Raw genomic sequence first — 22041 nt, forward strand, 5'->3', positions numbered from 1 at the left:
GAAAGCTGACATAACTGTCCATTGTTTTTTAGAATACACACCAGTTAATGGAATGGATTGGCAGGAGAAAAAGAGCAAATTAATAAGGAGAAATAAACTGTTATGAAATTTCTCTACTTCGTTAGGAGCAGAAGCTTGTCATAAATTGACAGGTGTATGTATTTAAATTAATATGTAGAAGAGGAGTGTCTCTGAATTAGAAAACTGAGGTTGTAAGATTCTGTAATATGAAGCTTAAAATAACAAAATTACAGAATGTAAAGCTAATGGAAGATTAGACACCCCACAGCAAGCTGCACCTTGTAGGGAATGAGAAATATGACACTGGGAGGAAAAGGAGAGTCCTAGAAAGCAGAGGCCTTTACTTCCCAAGGTATTAAGATCAACTAATGTTCTTTGTTGGAATCTTGACAAGTTCAGAAATATCTCTGCTTATTTGAGATTTATTTACATAATAAGTGCAGATGCAATAGAAAAAGGTGATTGTGAACTTAGTAGCCTGATGATTGTATCATCTGTTTTGATGTGTTCATCGGCGTAGAATTCAAAGTAGTACTATCAAAATCTTTAGTTAGAAATGTCCAAAGTGGAATAAATTTGAAAGAAAATAATGAAAACATCCAGATCTCCCATTTCACAGCACAAATAGTTTCAAGAATCTCTTAAAGACATTTATAAATTTTACAGGAAAGGGAATGAATGAAGAAGAAAAAACAGGAAATTATTTTCTGCTCTGGTTTTGAATTTGAACTAAACACAACTTCTACAGCTGGAAAGTCTGCTTTTCCAACTGGATTTAGGGAAAGCAACTTTGTGGAATAACTGCTCTATCTCATTTGCATAGAGAGCTTTTCTTATTGCTTTAATAACCTTTAAAGTAACACCAGCATGGTAGTAGCAGTAAGTTAAGTTAATATCATTTTATTGTATTTAATTTAGCTTTACAGTCCTTAAATGTCATTCTTGCATAGTTAATGCACAGTACTGCTGCTGAGTAGAAATACGGTGGAGACTTTCTTGCTCTTATAGGACCTTGCTTTACCTTAATATATTTTGGATTATTTTAATTTTAGACTGGCTCTGAGCTTTCTGGATTTATTGTGTGAGGCTTTGGGATACTTGCAAAATCTTTTTTTCATTCTTTACTCTTAAATTACTGAGCAGAATTTAATGTAGGTGGTTTTGTTTGAAAATAATGAGAATGGCTGAGTAATATCCTGTGTGAAATGAGCACAAGACTCTTGGTTCTAGTTTATAGTAGGCAGATATTTACATCAAAGAAAAATAGTGCTGGTACCATTTTACACCATACTCAAGAGTGTTAACAGAGATGATAAAGACTTAACAGAAATTGAATTTTTGTTGTATTTCCCTCCAGTCCAGGTAAGGTTTCTGGCTGATGCAAGTGCTGCAGTGGCAGTAACTAAAGCACAGTGATTCTTTACATGTCTTTCTGCCAGTATGCATTTCATCAGTTTTGTAGGTATAAAGTCTACCTATCTCTCACAGTTCCTTTTTAATGTAAAATCTTAGCACTATGATTTAGTAAGAATATATAAACTGAAGGGTGTGTTCAAGAAGGATAAAGCTGAGTGTTCGGGACAGCTTCACCATGTCAATGTTATAGTGACTGGAAAGGAAAAGTATTCAAATTTAAAAATTGAACCACTAAAATTTTACAGCAGTCTGCCTATTGTTCTGCACAAAGGCTACAATGAGAACTTACTTTATTCATCTTGCCAGGCAGAAGAGCAACAAAAGGAAAAAGATGTTGGGAAAGAGAAAGCTAATCCTCCTGGCAAGAACAACGTCACAAGAGCCAAGACAGCTGAGAAAGAAAGGAAAGGGAAAAAGACAGAAGTAGGCCCTCTAGCACCAGGCACTGTTAAAAAGGAGACCCAATTGAAGCGCCGGGGAGAAGTGGAAGAGGAAAACAAATACATTGGTATGTAAAAAAAAAAGCAGATATATTCCTGATAAACTTGCTAGAAATCTTGCAACCTAGCTTATAAGGGCTTTGTTTTGTTCTGTGTTGAAAAGTCAAGATCTATTTGGCAAGATTAAAGCATTGCCACTTTGCATTTGAAGAGGGCACTGAGTTCTGCTCAGTATTAGGATAGATTGTACAGTCCAAGAAATAAAATACAGATGAGGTATATGTAGCATGTCAACCTCAAAATGGTTTAGTGTGTGTAAGACTAAAAGACAGTGGCTAAACAAGTTCTACAGAAAAAGCTTTCTTACAGAAAGATTTCGAAATAACTAAATGCATTTGTATCAGTATCCAAAGGTGTCTTTCTCTTTGTATTATGAAGTATAACAGATCTGTCTATCACTGTCTGGGGATGAAGCCAGGTTCTGTAAAAAGGGCAATATGATTTCATTTGATGTAAAAACATGTGGATAGAACTGAGACCTGAAGAAAGCTACTCCAGAAATGAGCTATATGAGGTAAAGAATAATATGTTAACTAGTGCTGAAAAAAATCTTTATTCTTAATACATAGCACCTGTGGTTACAAATTTCACTGGAACAGAAAATATTGGAGAATATGCATAGCTCTCCTCATTAGATCATAGTTATATTTAATTTGGACTATAATATATTTGAGCTACATCAACATAAATGGGATCTCTCCTGCTAGAGAAGCACTTGCTGATTTTTGGATGCGTACCTGCTATTTCCTAGTTGAACTGCTGCAGGCATTCCTCATTTTTTCATCAGACCTTCATCTGCATCTCATTTGAGATCAATGGCACTCTTCAGGCATCTAAAAAACATCCGTCCAGGTGTTTAGAGCAAGTCTGAATCTCTAGTGAAGCTGACAAAAGTACGCAAGAACAGTAGCTATCTGTGCATAGCTCCTCATTTTTTTCAGATAAGGCTTGGCTATAACATCATTCTTTTGATGATTTTAAGGTTTTTTCAGGGCCTGAAAGGAGAAGAGGCCTCATATCATCTTACTAAAATTGGTACAGAATGTACACTGCAGAGTGGCTTTGGGTGGGTACTAATGTGCTTCCACTAGGTCATGTAGAAACAATTTTACCAGCTCCAACATTTTTGCTCCCTACTGGCTTAAGGGATGGGCAGAAAACATCAGGAACATATGTAAGATATACGTGCTTTGCTGCCTTGTTAGTCACAGTTAATGAAAAGACAAAGTAAGGAAAATAAAAATTGCCTGCAAAAAACTAACAGGCATAAAAAATATCCTTGTTTAGTATGCTTTGTAGCTTTATATTATGAACTACTAGCACTTCTGTTAATTAATGATTTTATTGGCTGGAATTTGTCTCACTAGTCCCAAGGATATTTACAAAATAGCAATAGTTGCAGATTGCCTTGAAGGAGAAGTAGTTGAGGTATGTTGTGCTTGGTCACTTGTGCTATATTTAATTTTACAGTCATGACTGTACTGAGCTGAAGCCCTTCTGAACAATTCATCATGTTCATTGTGTATCCACACAGTTGGGCTTAATAAAACAAATCGATTCTGACTCATACCAAAAATAAAATTGTATTCAGTGGATTGATTTCCAGCCTAAAGACAATAAGGAACTACCTAACAGTGGAAAAGGTAATCTGACCATGCTACTTCCTTTAGTTGTGCTGAGGAAAACAGTGAGGACTAACCTATAGCCCTAACAGCACATCTCAAACCCTTCACTCTAGGCTATAGCAAAAACATAACTATTGTTTTATGGAGAGGTTTCTTCATTCTTCTTGACCATTCCACTTAGAAGTCCATACCAAGAGGAAATTAAGCCAAGCATTGCCAAAACTTCTGGAGGCCATTCTAAATGAACATTAAGTGTGGTGAAATAACTGTGTCAGGATTTTCTATCTTTCCTCAAGAACATGGCAATTAAGGTTCTCAAGGACATCATGCTAAAGCTTTGTTTTGTGTCCTGGGACAAAGTGGTGCCAGCTCATTTCTCAGTGTCAATAACTTGTAGATCTATTAAATTTTTCTACTGGGAATGTAGTACTTCAAAAATATTCATGCATATTCCATGTTTTACAAAAGTCTGAGCAGAAGACACAAAGAACTTTGGATGATCCTTAAAGCTGATACAGTGAAAATTTTTTGCACTCTGATAGAATCATAGAATCATTTAGGTTGGAAGAGACCTTTAAGATCCTCGAGTCTAACTGTAAACATAGCACTAACTACCAAGTCCACCACTAAACCATGTCCCTAAGTGCCACATCTACACGTCTAATGCCTCCAGGGATGGTGACTCAACCACTTCCCTGGGCAGCCTGTTCCAGTGCTTGACAACCCTTTCGGTGAAGAAATTTTTCCTAATACCCAATCTAAATGTCCCCTGTTTATATTTGTTTTAATACAGCTGTATCAATCAAAAAAATCCAAAAGAGAAAAATGCTACAATTTTTACTCAAGAGTAGTCTGAGCTGTTGCTTATATATGACCATGTCTTGAACTCAAAGACAAACTGTATCTTCTTTCTAGTAGCTAACAGTCATTTTATCATTCAGCCCTAGTACATTATCACCTTTCTGAAATTGAATATTTCTGCATTTGAGTAATCTTGAGATTACTTGCATTAATGTCTTTTATCATTTGAGTGTGAACTAGTCACTGATTGTTAGAACTGAATGTTTATTATCAACTTGTCATGTTGATTAGCATAACCATAATTAACACTGTTGAATGGCAGGCAGGCTTTTCTTCAGTATGTATGCATTGGAATTTTTGGGTCTCTGTAAGTCACTATGCAGACATCCGTCTTTTTACAGACGTCATTAATACTCAGTAATTACATGTGCTCTTGCTTTTTCTTCCTACAGTATCTGAGGCACCAAAATATGTAGTTAGTTTCAGTTCTAGCAGTGATATAATGGACTGGTTTTCTTCTGGTTTTGATTTTGCTTTATGCAATATATGTACCGGCCTGTGGTGACTGCTTCCTCAGTCTTTCTCCACATTCCTGAGCTCTTTTATGTTTACGTAATGTTACAAGAAGAGGAGAGACAACCATGTTGCCAGCCTGCTGCTCCAGGTGGTAGCAGCATTTGCACAGCCCTGGCTGTATACCTGAGCACAGGTAGATGTCAGTGCCAGGCTACCTTTTTTTCTGCCCTTTTTAATCTCTTGGATGAATGAGTCCCATGAGCTGAGGAGTAGCTAAAGGACATTTAAGTGTGTTATGTTAGAAGGCATAAGAAGGAATCTTAATGCTTAATATAACATAAAACTATGTTTTGTTGTTAGTGCAGGATAGTCTGTACTAACTGTATGTGTTCTGTAGTCAGTGGAGAGATACAGGAATTTCAGCAGCCAGTTTTTATTGTCTCAGGATAAAAAACCATGCTGGATGAGTTAAATCATCTGATACCTGTCTGAATACCTGTATTTCTCCATGGGCCATAAAGAGAATCTACACAATTAACTTAAACTAGAGTCAAGCTTCTAGAGGACTTGGTTTTACTTAGGTAATGCTTAACCTTTTGCTTTGGTACTGAAATGTTGCTGTGTATATTTCTACAGAACTAATAAGTCCAAACAGTGGGCACTCAAACTTCTTACCTGCACTTTATGATGAATTTAGATATACTCCTTGCCAACTAAAAGGACTAGTGTGAGCAGGTATTACCAGCTGATGAGGATTTTGACAGGGAGTCTATCTAGCAAACATGAACCTGTTGGTCAGGGAGCAGTCAGCAGTGAAACAGCCCATACCAGCAGCTAATCCTTCAGAATTATTACAGCTAATGTAAATTGTCATCTAAGACACAGTAACTTACTCTGTATGTGCTCCCTGGACAGCTTTATGCAGGATGAAATAGGATAGCTTAAACTACCATTTAGAGCATGTATGTCCTGACATGAAACTCCTCCTTAAAAAGAAGCACTTAAAGAAATGCTGCTACAGCTGGCATTCTGGTTATAATCAGCTTCTCCAGTTTTTCTTCTGGTGCTTCTCCAAACAATTACTTCTGACTTGTATTCTTCCTGTTGAATTCTAGGTGGTTTCCCACAGAAAACTCCAGTCTAATGCGCATAATATTTTGAAACTTATATGTAATTACTCCAGTGAAGTTATAGAAGAACTGTTTTTCTGACCTTAATTTAATAGTCAAGAAAAATGAATTTTGTTTAGCTATTCAATGTCGTTACTCTAATCTGGTTTTGTTGTGTTTTGAACAGATGATGAACCAGATGATGGTGCCCATCATTACTTTATAATTTTGGATTTCCACAACCCTCAGCTGTTGCCTGTGATGTCTGATCTTGGGGTTAACATTTCAAGTGTGATTAGAATTTCTTCTGAGAATTATAAGCCGTTGCAGACATACTTGGAAGCAGCTAAACTTCAAGGACAATCTTTACTTTCACCTGAAGGTAATCTGGTCATAAGAACAAAATTTGCATAGAAAGGAGACTATTTTATATTCAAGTAAATACTATTCCTGCTCTGTTTTTCTCCCTCTCTTTGCCTTGTGTTTGTACGTACTACCTGTGAGCAGTTGTGTTTGCTAGTGCAAAAATGGTATTGCCATTGGTTGGCCACCAAACTAAATGGTTTTCCAGTGCAAAGACTTGCATCAGCTGGACAGTAGAAAGAGGAACTGACCAAGCAAGCAGTGATTGCTGCCATAGTTTTCTGCAGAAGCCACCAAAGAACAACATTTATCAAATGCATACTTACATGACTTGTTAGCTAGGAAGCTGAGTTGCTAGGCAGACTTGGTTCATTTGGTAATTTCAAGGGAAGTGGGCAGCTGGCTACTTTGGGACTGTGGCGCCAGCAAGAGAAGAATTGTACTCACTTGTCCCCAGTCTGTAACACCTCTCTTGAACTGGGATTCTGGTGAACAGCGAGCTAAATATGAGCCATCAATGAAGGCTAACCATACTGAGCTGTAGTAACACAGCCAGTAGTTCAAAGGCAGTGGTTATTCCCCGTTACTTGGCTCTCATGAGAAGAGTTCTGGGCTCTACAGTACAAAAAAGATGCTAACAAATTTGCTTGAGTCCAGCAGACAGCCACCCTCTAAGGAATGGCTGGAGAACCTTGGCTTGCTTGATCTGGAGAAGAGAAGGCTTATGGGGCACCAAGGTTCTTCATTTTGAGGTACATGGAAGAAGAAAAAGTGGTTGTGCTCATGAATGGCATTTGGAAATCCCAGGCCCCAGAGACAAGGGAAAATTCTGGAGCAAGAAAGACATACCCTTGATGGAAAATGATAGGGTCAGGGAATACTTAAGCAAATTGGACATATATAAGTCCATGGGACTCGATGGGATGCACTTACGAATGCTGAGGCAGCTGGCTGTGATGTCACTGTGAGGACACTCTCAATAACTTTTGAAAAATCATGGCAATTGGAAAAGGTACCTGAGGACTGGAGGAAAGCAAGTGTCACTCATGTCTTCAGAAATGGTAGGAAGCAGGACTCATGGAACTAAAGGCTGCTCAGTCTCACCTCAATCCTTGCGAAGGGGATGGAACAACTAATTCTGGAAGCAATTTCCAAGCACATGAAGGACAAGAAGTTGGTCAGTCAGTGTGGATTTACCAAGAGGAAGTCATTCTTAACCAACCTGATAACCTTCTGTGATAATGTGACTGGCTTGATAGATGAGCAGAGAGCAGTGAATATTGTCTACCCTGACTTCAGTAAGGCCTTTGGCACTGTCTTCTCATAAAGAAGCTGATGAAGTATGGGATGGATTAGCAAACACTGAGGTGGATTGAAAACTGGCTGAGTGGCCTGGCCCAGGGGGTAGTGATCAGTGGTATGAGTCCTGCTCAACATCTCCATTAAGGATCAGGATAGTGGGGCAGAATATACCCTTAGCAAGTACTCTGGTGATACAAAACTGGGAGGAGTGGCTGAAACACCAGAGGGTTGTGTTGCTGTTCAGAGGGACCTCGACAGGCTGGAGAATTGGGCTGGTAGGAGCCTCATAAAATACAAGGGCAAGGGCAAAGTCCTGCACCTGAGGAGGAATAACCCCACGCAGCAGTTCATGGTGGGGGCTGACCAGCTGTAAAGCAGCTTGACAGAAAAGGACCTAAGGGTGGTGGCACTTAGTTGAACATGGGCCAGCAATGTCCCTTTGTAGGAAACAACGCTAATGGTATCCTGGGCTGCATCAGGTCAAGGCAGTTGATCCTTCAGCACTGGTGAGGCCACACCTTCAGTTCTGTGTCCAGTTCTGGGCTCCTCAGTACAGGAGAGATATGGAGCTACAGGAGAGAGTCTATCAAACAACCACAAAGATGTTTAAGGGACTGGAGCATCTCTCATATGAGGAGAGTCTGAGAGAGCTGGGGATGTTTACCCTGGAGAAGAGAAAGCCCAGAGAGATCTAATCAATGTGTATAAATGCCTGAAGCGAGGGTGCGAAGAAAAAGAAGCCAGGCTCTTTTCAGCGGTGTTCAGTCACAGGACAAGAGGTGATGGCAAATACTGAAACACAGGAGGTTTTACCTGAACACAAGGAAACACGTTTTTACTGGGAGAGTGTCTCAACACTGGCACACGTTTCCCAGAGAGGTTCTGGAGTCTTCATCCGTGGAGATACTCAAAAGCCATCTGGACATGAACCTGGGCAACCTGCTCTAGGTGATCCTGCTTGAGCAGAGGAGTTGGACCAGATGACCCCCAGGAGTCCCTTTCAACATCAACCATTCTGTGATTCTGTAATTGGAATAGAAGATTCTGGAAAGATATAAGGGAAGGGAGTGATGGATGGATGGATGGATGGATGGATGGATGGATGGATGGATGGATGGATGGATGGATGGATGGATGGATGGACAGAAATTACCTCAAAGGCAATCAAGCATTGCAACAAGTTGCTCGTAGAGGTTGTGGGATCTCTGTCGTGGGAGTTTTTAAGACAGAGCTGGATAAAGCCCTGAGCCTGTTGTCTGAATTTCCTGTTGATCATGCTTTGAGCATTAGATTAAGGTCTCTTATGACCTAAATTATTTTAAATCTAAGTCAAAGTATGATGATAAATAAATCTAAGTGAGAAAACTGAGTTGGTAGCTGTAATTGTTCATACAGGCGTTTTTTTACTAATAATTATGGTTCTAATTATAACTGTGCATATTGACTTTCTGCAATCCCTTGTGATGGATTCTGACAATGTTGAGATGGCATGAGCAACCCAGTAAATGAGAAGAATGGTGTCCTGGGTGTGTTGGGCAGGAGAGAGGGTTATGAGGGTTGGTTATGTTGGAACACTGAAGGACATGAGATGGGATGGTGTGACTCACTGTCATTCTGACCACTGATGAATACAAACCAGTTATCTATGAGTGTGGTGAAGGCTGAACTATCTCAGCATGCTATTCCTTCCTTCCCGTTCATGCTGGCCAAGGGATACTCATATTGCCTCAGGGCAAGTGCTACATTGTGTGGGCAGTAGGGGATCTGTCCCCAGTGGTGCCGAGGTGAGCTAAAATGAGTCATATAGATTTAGCCTTTAAGACTTAGGCAATCACCACACCAACTGATAGATGTGAAGAAGTAATGTTTGAATTTGTTCGAGCAATCTTCTCCCTGGGAAAAGAATGAGAGGAAAACATAATTTCCAGCTTCTTATAGTTTTGTTAGAACTTGTAAAATTTAAAGGTAATGTCTTACTAGAAAATTGTGGAAAGTGCAGAGAGCAGAAAGTGTGGGTTTGTTTATTTTCATTTTATTTACCACACCTGCTGGGGTTGAGAAGGCAGGATCAGGTTTCCCCAAATATTTCCCAAGATATATGATCTTTTCATTGTCTTGTATGTATAATAACAGGAAGACCTTAGTAAACTTCAATAATTAGTAAGTAAAATTTGTGAGGAAACTTTTTAAAGGGGAAAAAATGTAAATATGGATGATAGTATCTTGTGTAAGTAGTGTTATAGGCAGTAATGCAAGTTTTCCTCACTAGTAAGAAAGGATAGGTTGCACAGTAAGAAAACGTCTTGACTAAACCATGCATTCTTTGTGGACCTCAGATATAAGGAAGCATTTAAGAATTAGAAATAAGTCGGGTCACTAGGAATGAGAATATATGTTTATTATGAGCCCATTGGCACAAAATCAGAAACACCAAGGTACAAAATGGGATGCAGGAGGAGGACCAGGGAAAATGTTTGTCTGCTGCAAAACAGAGAGGAAGAACCGTCAGAAGGTGATCCTGAGAAGGCTGGCCGTGGTTAGTAGGGCAGCTTTCTGTACTTCTTGTTGACATGTGTGTTGGGGGGGGATTTATCTGTTTTCACTATAAATATCATTGCAGACAAATGATAGTTATAACTAGGCACAGTTATTACTGATAGCAGAAAAATTCAGCTTCAAGAAATTGTGGAGGAATAGGTAAAACAACTGAGTTCTACTTAGGTAAGGTAGAGAACATTTCAGATCAGCTGATTCAGATTAATTTAAATTGTATTCCGTTTAAAGCTTTGCCTGACATTCTCATTTACATTTGAGAACTCATAAAGAACAAGTAAGATAGTGGAAAAAGAGCTGTGAGAAAAAGGGAATGGAACACAAATAGCCAAGGCACTGTGATCTGCTTAATTTCTGTTTCTGGAAAAATACTGGAACAAATGATTTATAACCACTTAAAAGAAAAATTAGAAGATGAGTAACAGCTAGTGTACGCTGTTCAAGGAAAAATCATGTCAGACAATTTTATTTTCCTTACAAAATGAAGTACTGGCCTTCTAAGCAGAGGAATAGTCTGTGTTGTATATTTGGATTTTAATAAGGCTACTTCACGTGGCCCACAGTGAGCAAGATAGGTCTAGATGAAAATAAATACATAGTAGGTGCAGTCTCATTCAAAAATTGTGGCCTCTCTAGAGTAACTGTTACAGGTTTACTATCAAATAGAAGGATGCATGGAGTGGACTCAAGGGAATTTGTTCTGTGTCTGGTATTACTTGATATTGTCATGGGTATTGGAAAAGAGGGTGTGATTCAGATGCAAAATTTTCTTGACAGAATAGAGAGTAATATTCTTGAAAAAAGACTATTCTGTTTAGTATGAACAATATAGTATGCTTATACAAGAATAATTAAATGTGAAAATAAAGGCTAGGAAACACATGATTAGGTTTGGAAGATAAGCTGTCATGCTGACTTCACAAATGAACGTAAGTCAGCAACATCACTATGCCACTAAAAAACAAATACCATCTCCAGATTATAAATGAGAATATGTCCTAAAAAACACCTGAAGTAATCTTACCACATAAATCAACAGTGAGGTAAGACCTTGTAAGAAATGCGTGTCAATCAGAAGAATTCCGAATGTTGGAAGAGACAATTATTAGGGATCTATACAATTTTACCTATGAGGAAAAAATTATGAAGAGAAGGCTGAATGATGTAGTGGAGAAATGATGACAGTTTTCAAGTTTGTAAGAGGCTAGGACGGAAAATTAAGAGTTTCATTTGCAATAGAGAAAATACAATGTAGCATGAAGAAACTTTCCACAGGTGAGGTTAGGGAAGTACTGAAGTACACCAAGTAGGAATAGTTTTGAGGCTTTTAAGGTTATATTAAGGCAAACATCTGTCAGCAGTGATACTGGTAGAGTTAATTGTGCCTTGGAGCAGGCATTAACTCAAGTATTTCATAGCTGAATGACTTACAAAATGGATTGTGGCTGATCATTTCAATAATGTACAGAGAAACTTTTAGATGGGAAGACATTAACCTGTAAATGCAGTCATGTTATAGTGTTTCTGTTGTTGTTAGCATGAATACACATGAATCATGGATTTGGGACCACAACTTTCATGTTCTTTTACTTCCCAGGTGTTTGAATCCCCTGGTGGCTTTCATTTTGTGACGTTACCAAGTCAAGCACTGCTAATACCCTTTCATATGGTTAGTTTTCTGTTCCTGTAATCATCCTAGTAGCTGTGCTACTACCAATTCAGCATTTCTGGGAGCTAATGAGAGGACTCAGACCAATCTCTCAGCCTGACAAAACGGAATTAATTTTTCTCCATTTCTGCTGGAAACATGTGACTTGACACATCCTAGTGATTCTCAGGATTTCTCTTTTCACAGTGATGGTTCAAAATTGCTATGTAATGTATTAGTATATACTAGATGTTTTTCTTCCACTGTTGTATGATGATAACAGATTTTTTTGGTGGTGTTTTCCCAATATCATGTAGTGTACTGCTGGGTACTGTTTCATTTCTATTACTGAAGATTCCGAGGTAATTCAGTTCCTCTGTGGGATTGTACCAAATCTCTCCTGTATTGAAAGTGTCTCCCAGCATCTGCACCTTCTTCTGGGGTTACTCATGAAAACTTTAATTCATTCTGAGAGAGTTTACATGATGAAAATATAATTGAGGAAAGAAAAGCCTTAGGCTTGCAGGCAAAAGAATGAAGAGGGGAGCCAGTAGTCAAGGGCAGGGCATCTCATGATTGATCCCAACAAACTGATGTTTCTGTGAAAGGGGAAGCCTAAGTGTCATACACATTTTTGTGTGTTGTTTATTATTAAACTATGGGTCAGAGATAGTAAAATGTTATTACTCTTCTGTTGTAAAACAGGAATGTCTAGCTACAATGTTAATAGCACAGTGCCATTCACCTTTCATTCAAAAATGCAGAGATGAATCCATTGACTGAGCAGCCCCAGATGTGCTTTCAAAGCTGTTTGTTAGGGGAACATTGCCACAAGTGAGGTATTATCCTGAATTAGGGGATATCTTTCATGAGCAGATGAAAAACTAAGAGAAAGGATGGTCCTGTGACTGAAATTAGCTATTAGGAGCATAGAACATTTTAAGATCAGGGGACCATCTAGACAAATGATCTATCTCCAGAAGTGCTCATAAATTAATGCCCAAGGAAAAGTAAAGGTAAGGAATGGAAGGAAAAGAGTAGAGTAATAAGTAAAGCATGTATGAAACTTCTCAATGCATACCTAGCTACCAGTTATTTTCAAGTCAGCAAATTTTCCCGATCCTGATGTGTTTTGTCTTTTTAGTAAACCTCAATGAATTTAGTTTATTTGTTTTCTAAGTACTTATTCAGTCTTCCCTTGAACTCATGAGAATGTTTTATACCTACAGAATCTGTTGGCAGAGAGTTCCCAGGTCTTCTACCCAGTTTCTAGAGTCACTTAATGGGACATCTTCTGAATCGTGATAAAACCATTTTATAAGTTAATTGGTAAACATTTCTGTTGGCTGCTATAGAAGTCATGTATAACTTGGGAAACCTTAAGGAGATCAGCGTTTTTTGAAGAGTTCATAGCCTCACTGATTTGTTTTGTTTTAAACCCATGGGACCATTTGAATTATACAAGTGAGGTATTTGGCCTTCATGCTTAGGTTTAGAAGTGCTGAGCACCCATAAGTCCAAATGAAAGCAAGACACTGCAGGTTTAGTGTCCTTACATCTCTTAAATTGGACTATAAAAAGTATGATTGATCTTAGATTCCAGACTGTGATTGTAAGTTTGACATTGAGAGAATGTTTTTTTGTTTTGTTTTTTTTTTTTTTTCTGTAGCTAGTGCATCTTTGAAAATTGATCATTGATGCAGTAAAAATGGAAAACACACAACTTCTAGGGTTGCTATTCATAGTCATACCGTACCTTAATCTCATTTTGACCCAACTTCCACACCAATAAAATTGTGATAATAAGGCTTGCTTACCCTGTACTTCAAGAACAGGTTTGCCAGGGTATGTTCTGGCAGCTTTGGAAAAGTGCAACCTGGGATTTTTACATTTCCTAGGTTTCAGACATTCACTGCTGTTGTTCAGTTTGAGGGGGGAGAGGTAGGGGTGTGGTTTTGATTTTTATTTCTTCTGAAACAACTACCATGTTTTACTGAGACTTTATCTTCCTAGGGTTTTTTAATCCTCAGGTTGAATGTCAGGTTTTTGCTGAGACTCTGAGGATGGGAATATTTTAACAGTACTTATGGAAGACTAATATATGATTTGTGCTTTGTGTAAAAAGGGATACATTGTACCATGATTTACCTAATACTCTACAAATTTTAGTTGTAGAAGCAGAGAAAAGAAAGAAAGATGAATCTATCAAAGACCTGGAAACATTTTGGAAATATCTGGAGCCAGTTCTGAACAGTGGAAAGCGTGGATCAAGTCTCTTTGATGTTGCCAGACTTCATCACCTAGTTAAGGAGAGTGCCTTTCCCTCTGATTGGTCTGATGGAGAAATGCTGGTTAGTAGATTCTGCTTTCACAGTATGTGCCATGCTTTGAGGTTTGTAACATTTAAGACCAATATAGAAATGACAGGAATTTTAGTTTAGTGTTCTATGAAACAGAACCAGGGTAGTTAGTATATTTGTAATCTTGAACAAAAATTATTTCCTATATATCCAGCAAGTTTATTCAGCATGTATCCACAAGGAGTCCTTTGAATTAAAATACCTGACTTGGAGTTTCTTAATATTGTATAACACAGCAGCAGAATTTTAAAACAGTTTGCAGTATTAAATTTATTCAGCATCTTTAAATAGACGCAATTTGGATCTCTAATATTAGAGAGTCAGCTGTCCATATGAAATAACACAAAAATTATATATTTGTCCTCATACTATAATTATATTTTTGTCCTCAAGACAGCAGGTCTACTTACTGTATCTTGAAAATGCATGAAATGTATTGCATAAGAATAAATAAAAATGAATGCAAGAATGCTTTTTGATATAAGATGTTGTTTTATCATACCCAGTACTGATTCTTTTTGTCCAACCCAGACATGGCTTTGACTTATTTATTACTTAATATAGCCTGCTGAGTCAGGAATATTACTAGGTACTGCAAGAGAAAGTGAACCATTTGAAATTTTTTCCAACCTCAGTTCTCAAGTGTAGTGAAGTGAAAAGGTCCAGTAATTTCCAGTCCACAGTGGCAGCAGTAAAAAATTCAAACTGCTAAAGCAAACTAAAGCAACATGCCGTAATTTAACCTACTATATTTGTGGTCTATATTATTAGGGTTAAAGGACAGACTACATCCTCCTAACACTTATTTATAGTACACTAAATCCTGTATATAAACAGTCTGGTGAGCTAGGAAGTACCCTTGATCCTGAAGGGATCAGAACCAAGTTTGGCTAAATCCACATGTGTATGGTTTCCAAGCCATAGACTAAATATGCCTCAATTGTGGAAATGTGTAGGTTTGCCATTTACAACATTACTTATCATTATACACTTGATCGAATCTTGAAATACAGAGCCTATTTTGGGAAAAAAGATTTTTATCTTGTGTATCTTCCCCATAATCACATATTATAGGGACTGTTGCTGCTCATGAACATCCTGTGAGGAGCTATACTATAGCTGAAATAAAAGAGGAGTGATCTGTCACTGAAAATGTTCCAGCAGATTGTAGTTGTAATTTCACGTTCTTCTGTATCCCAGAATTCAGCAGAGCTCTAAAGAAGTAGGAACATTTGTAAGGTTTCAGAGAAATAGATGGGAGGAATGTAAGTTGTGAAATCATAGGCGGATAGTGTAAGTCTGTTCTGGTGGACTTGCTGGAGATAGCTTGCTGCATCTATGGAGTCCGAGATATACAGAAGGAAAACTCTTGTGGCAAACTGTTAGACATCAATATAAAAATGGTAGAGTATTATATTCAGCAAGTAGTCTCCAATTTCAGATCTTTAGAAAGGAAAATACTTTAAAAAATATTTTTCTTTGTTCAAGAGTCACTAATGGTTAAAGTCAGGAAACTTTTGACAAGCATCTGTGTCTGTCCTAAGAAGAGGAGAGAGCAAACAAATTGTAATTATATTAAACTTTGCATGTATCCCATTGAGTAGTGTCAGGTTTTGTTACTTGTAACTTTGTAAAAGATCTTGTTTTGTTTAAAAGATTATGCATTCAAAACACTCCAATATTTTAATTAAAATGTTCATGTGCTCTAGTGATCTCTTTTAAGTAATATATGAATAGAATGCTTTTATACTAACCTGTTCTTCAGCAGAGGACAGAATTGGGAAAACAAAGGTGCAAGCATATTAACTCTGAAAATTCTGTTTTCACAAATATAAATTCTCTCCCAAATATCTCCTCTAGTCTTTAGATGTTATGAAAAGTGAGGCAAGTATTCCATAACTGATGGAACAATAATTTGGGGTGATTGTTTTGAAGTGCCATAAAGAGGGTCTGAGTTGAAGAAAACAGATGCCTAATACTTCTTAAGGGTTGGTTAATATATTTGGTGCTTATTTACAGTTGTACTTCTTCACTGTGTTTTATTTTAGGAAATATAAAATTGGGACATCCAGTGTTGATAGCCAGCTGTTAGAGGCAAACTTCTTAATATGAGGGACTTCCCCTATTTTCACAGAAGTGAAAGAACCACTCAGAAAAGGGCTGTTGACAGAAATTGTCTAAAAATTATAATAATTTCATCTTTTCCACAATGTCTAGGATGTTCAGGAGAAGAATATGTCCATTAAAGCCACTGAAACTTGAGTGTGTGGCCTGTGGTCTCAGATAAGGGCTTTGGTATTTGTACAAAAACATCTCACATTTAAAATAGCACTTGCTATTACTCTTTTTATTCCTCCCAAGCTTCGGTGAAAACCAGAATACATTACCTCAAGAACCTTAACTCTTTGGACATTCAGGCAGTATGCTGACATTCCTTTGCTTGCACGGCTATGGAACTCAGAGTTCAGTTCTTGAGGCTTTCTTTGTTTTAAAATGACAACAGAAATAAAGAAAATAATATGAGAATACATTGATTACTTGGTTGGGTTTTTATTTTTTGTTTTGTATCCTTCTAGGGTGGGAGGATGGTTGATATTGCAAATATGCTACAGGTTGATCACCAGGAGAAACATGCATATATGATATAAAGCAGTTATTTTAAGTTACCTCTCCCATTCCTTCCCATCCAAAAAAAATAACGTAAATTCCAATTCCAAGAGAGCAGACCTTGAACAGTTAGTGTTAAGACGAGTTAGACTTTATAGCAACTAATGCAGTTAGGCAGTACTCAGTCCGTACTGTGGTGTGGCAGTGTTTAGGCAAATAAAAATGAAGAGGCTTTGCTTCTTAGAATAACTCAATAAAACATTTTGAATTAGTGGAAAAAAAAAATCCCTTGGTAGTTTTTTAAGCAGTTGTATATCTGCTGGTTAGAGAGCTAATGACTCATGTGGCTAAGTTACATGACACTTTTGTATTCAAACTTCATCCTTTGTATCTGATTTTCTGTCATAGCTTGCATTTGGCACTGCACTGTTTGAAAGCATTGCTTGTTTAATGTATGACTGCCTGGACTGGAGAAGACAGCATTGTAACTACTTGGAAAACACCAAGTTTATTAATGTGCCTGCATTATCAGAGATCAAATCGACACAACCACCTGTAAATGAGGCAAGGATCCTTCTCTTCTTGTAGAGAATGATTAGTTATAGGCTAGAATTGCCTGTCTTCAGTTCTGCACTCAAAAATTCACCTTGAACTATCACTCCATGTGTAATTTTCTGTGAGTGAAATTGGGATTTTTGTCTTCAGCATTTAAAACCTCAAAAATTGAAAAAAAATAGCTGAGCATTGGGGAAACAGAAAAAAAAGGAAAATTTGAAGAATCATAGGCATAAAGTATCACAGGTGTAAAAATTCCTTAAATAGCTTCTGATGACACCTTCTTGTGTCTGAAAAATCAATATGCCTGAACAGAGCTACTATTTCTTGTTGCAGATTTGTGAACTATCAAAAAAAGATTATTAGTTCCATGCAAGATCAGTTTCTTTATTTTGATCATGGTAGACAAAAGCTTAAGTGGGCAGAAGAAAGTGGCTTATTTGGATGTGTACTAGTCTAGTGACAGGGAAAAAATGGGCTTAATCCATCTGTAGCAGTACTACTGAATGCTCATTTAAAGCATTCGTAAAACTACATTCTTACTATCTTGTTCCATTCAGAGTTAGGTGGGATTTCCCTCCCCTAATACCAGCCATTTAAAAGTTTAGCATCTAGTCTAGGGTAGGTAACCAAAGCTAAATAAAAGTAATTTCTCCCACCTATTTGTGCAATCCTCATTTGGTTTACTGTTTGTGAGTTTTTTTATCTTTGTTTCTGTTCCTTTAGGTACCATCAACATCACAGATTACACCTTCAAAGAAAAAAGGGCAAACAGAAGAAATTCTGCCAACAGCAGTTTTGTCACAGGGTATGTCTAAAGGATTAAAGTACTTGTTTGTCATACCATTCATTCATCTGACAGTACAAACCCATGAAATTATTTGCACAGTAAGCTGAAGATGTGATTTCATGTTGTGAGAACAGTTTCTTGATGAATACATTGTGTAAGTCTCTGGAAACTGCAGTGGTGGTAACAAAGTTATTTAGAAAATCACTTTTTCTATCTGTTCCTATAGTCATAGTCAGATTTAAGAGCTCTACAATAATGGACTTCATTAGTCTTTTTTAAGAAAAATTGTCTGAAGGTTGAACTAGTTGGTAATATAAATTGGCATTTCTAAATAAATTGATCTTAATGTTTTATCTCTTATTACAACAGAGGAAGAAGCTTCTTTTTTGGCTACTTCCATTGACATGAGGTATTACAATGACTTGCTGAGTCAGATTCCTGAGGAATACATTTCTGTACCCTTAATGCTGAACTGCATGTTGGAACAGGTGGGAATGTTATCTTTATAATTCCTGTGGCTAATTTAGCTTAGACCTGATATAATGAATTGATCAAAGATCAATAAATCCATCTGTTTCAGCCTAAAATAAGAGACTGTGCATGGAGGCACTGACCAAGGAGGTTCAGTACGAAGGAATCGAGAGCAACGTCTTTGGTTTTCTTTTGTATTGTGCACTTACCTTGTATATACAATGTTATTTCAAAATTATTGTTTCAAGACTACAGATCCAATATAAACAAATGACGAAAAAGTCGTAATTTCTTAGCTATATCAATAACAAGTTTTCATGTCCTGCAACAATATTTTGATGCTGAAGTTTTACTGTTCTACTCAATACACAGGTCTTAAGGCAAGCCTAGCATAAAAGTGGAGTATATCAGTGCTAGTGCTAGACAGATCTTACTTCTGTTGAGCTCAGGCACAATAGATGAGTTAGCAGAGACCAACAGTATGATTTGGAAATCCTCCTTCTTTTAGAAATAAGATTTCAATACAATCTTATTTTTTTTATTTTTTGAAATTTAGTCTGAAAATAGACTCAGGCGAAAAATACTCAAAATAACGCCTGACACCTGATACAAAATCCGTTTTTAATTATATGTGTTCATTAACAATTCTTAACATTTCAAGTTGAAAATATTTTTCTTATGGTCCTTACAAAAGTAAATATTAGGAGAAAACATTTAATCCTTCCAAAAATTAATAATAGGAGAAAACATTTCATTTTGTTTTCCATAATCTTTGTTTTGGACAGGAACCAACATGAAGAATTTCATTTTTGCTACTTGTAGAAAAAAAATATGGTTTTCTTTCCTGACAAAATTTATGGATGTGTGTTTAGCTTATAGCAGGATCTGCTTGGTAGTGTTAATGAAATTAAGCAGCAGTCATACTGTAATGAAAGCTAACACATTGTGTTTGCCAGGTTATTGCAAGTGAAGAAGACCTTATACCACCTAGTCTGGTGGTACCAGAGCCTCGGGCAGATGGGCTACATCATACCATTGCAGATCACATAGCCTCTGTCCTTCCTTCTCTTTCACTTTCTGAGAGTGAAAAAAAGGTTTGTGTTGTCTTTTGTTCATTTCCTAAAATGACAAATACATCTGATTATTTGGGGTTTAATACATCTTTCTTTTTTTTTAACAGAATCTATATGACTACTTTTCTCCTAAATACAGTGAAAAAAAGACTGTCACCACCAAGTACCCTCTGTTATTTAACTACCATGATACCCTGGCTCAGCGGTTGCACCTGCTGAAGGTATAGTTCTACCTAGAAGCAGTGAGTTACTGCTACTGATAGAGCACACATCATAAATGGACCATTATATTGATTTCAGTGATCTGTTTGCACTATTAATAAGAATGTTTAGCCTTTGGCATTGTTGTGGTTTAGGCCTGATTGGCAGCCAACCACAATGCAGCAGTTCTCTCTCCCTTCCCCTCCGGCAATGAGAAGGGACAGAGAGCCAGGCTTGGGGTTCAAGATAGGACTGGGATGGGGAAAAATCCCCCTTTTATGATCACGAGCAAAAGGCAGACTCGTTAGGGGAAGAAAAAAAACCCATACATTTATTACAGACACAGACAACACATAACAGAGTAAGACAGTGAGAAGCATTGCCACATCTTGAGAACACCTTCCCCCCACCCCTCCCTTCTCCCCGGGCTCAGCTCTGCTCCCGATATCTCTACCTCCTCCCCCAGTGGCGCAGGGGCAGGGAATGGGGGGTGCAGTCAGCGCTGCCACTTCCTTCATCTTCGGTGAGAGGAGTTTCCGGAACTTGTTCCTCCTGCTCCATCGTGGTCCCCCTCTCACAGGAGACAGTCCTCCACAAACTTTCTCCAACATGAGCTCCTCTCATGGGCCGCAGCGTTCCCCACACTGCTCCGTCATGGGTCACCAACTTCCTCTGACTGGATTCCCTCCCACGGCTGCAGCCCTTCCCGAGCTGCTCCGGCGTGGGACTCCCCCGCATGCTGCAATCCTCCCAGCACTGAATTACAGCAGCGGGGCTGCCTTTTCCCATGAGACCCCGGCCTTCTTCGGGCACAGCACCTTGATTATACCAAGCAGAAGCCACAGGCCATAAATCAATGTCTGCTCCACCGTAAATCTCCATGGGTGGCAGGGGTGCCGCCCTGCCGTCTCACCACAGGATACAGGGGGGTCTCTGCTCTGGCACACCTCCCCCCTCCTTTCTTCCTCCGTTCCTCCACTGACCTTGGTGTTCATGCAGCTGCAGCGACTCCTCCTCACAAGTCCCACTGCCTGTCACCACATCCCTTCTTAAATACGTTATCACAGGGGCGCAGCCGATTGGCTCAATTTCCCAAACAGAAGTGGAGCTGGCTTGGAGCTGGGGGAGCTTCAAGAAGCTTCTCCCAGGGGGCCGCCCCGATAGCCCCCTCCCCTGCCACCAAAAAACTCCACCACTCACTCAACCCAGGACAGCATAGATGAGAGATTACAGAACCCCTTTAGTTTACTGTAGTCAAACACTGATGAAACTGTGGAAAATGAGTTACTAACTTGATAACAGTGATTTAACCTGTAGGCTAAATTAAATACTAAGATGTAGAGTAGTATAAGAAAAGATACAGAGGGTATTAGTGAACACAAGAAGTGTAATCAGGTTGGCTAAATAACCAAGGCATTGCCATATTCTAACAGAGGCAGAAAGGTTCAGAGACTGCAAGGTTTGGGATTATTGCCAAATAAGAGTTCCCAGACTTTCTTGAACCAAAAGATCACTGTGAATTTCTCAAATTTTTCCAAAGCCAAGGTGTAGTTTTACCATTAAACTTTGAAAATACCCTGAAGGTAATACAAGTGATAATACAGATTTAGATTTCATAGCTAGTGTGTCTGCCTGGCTTCATGAATTACAGATTGTCTGTGGAATACTCTGACAACCACTGATTAAAACAGTATTCAGAAACAAATCGAGCTTGACACATTGGAGGTATTCAAGCAGAAGACACAACTGAGTAATCACTGATAGAGATGGTCTTAGCAGGCATATACTTGATGTATATTATGTATTTGCTGAAGAGGAAATTCAGGATATAGCTCAATGTTTGAAGAGTGGGTAGAGGGAAAAAAAATGGTCCAAGAAAAAGGTACTGTAAGTGTGTAATATTAAAAAGAGCTATTGTGGTTTAAGGCCAGAGGGCAACTGAGCACCATGCGGCCACTCAACTTGCTCCTTCCTCCTTGGGGTTAGGGAGGACAAAATAAAACAAAAAGCTTAGGGGTCCAGAGAAGAACAGAGTGATGACTTGCCAATTATGGTGACAGGCAAAAGATGGACTTGTTTGGGGAAGAAAAAGAGCATCAGTTTAATTCGAACACCACCACCATCACTTAA

The 22041-nt window shown here is 38.3% G+C and overlaps 1 protein-coding gene across 7 annotated transcripts in view; it reads left to right on the top strand.

Moving 5' to 3' along the window:
• Positions 1 to 22041, top strand: part of SPAG17 (sperm associated antigen 17) — a 120477-nt gene that overhangs the window by 24070 nt on the left and 74366 nt on the right. For 6 of the 7 annotated variants that reach the window (XM_042788505.1, XM_042788508.1, XM_042788509.1 and 3 more), the window contains exons 5-12: positions 1744 to 1945; positions 6176 to 6370; positions 14024 to 14205; positions 17230 to 17385; positions 18103 to 18184; positions 18536 to 18654; positions 19594 to 19731; positions 19818 to 19931. In XM_042788505.1, the coding sequence (XP_042644439.1) occupies positions 1744 to 1945; positions 6176 to 6370; positions 14024 to 14205; positions 17230 to 17385; positions 18103 to 18184; positions 18536 to 18654; positions 19594 to 19731; positions 19818 to 19931 (1188 nt within the window). The remainder of the gene's footprint in view (positions 1 to 1743; positions 1946 to 6175; positions 6371 to 14023; positions 14206 to 17229; positions 17386 to 18102; positions 18185 to 18535; positions 18655 to 19593; positions 19732 to 19817; positions 19932 to 22041) is intronic. The other variant, XM_042788506.1, reaches the window with a different exon arrangement.

Source organism: Tyto alba, unplaced genomic scaffold (assembly GCF_018691265.1).
Source record: "Tyto alba isolate M040663 unplaced genomic scaffold, T.alba_DEE_v4.0 Super-Scaffold_14, whole genome shotgun sequence".
Classification (NCBI taxonomy): Eukaryota; Metazoa; Chordata; class Aves; order Strigiformes; family Tytonidae; genus Tyto; species Tyto alba.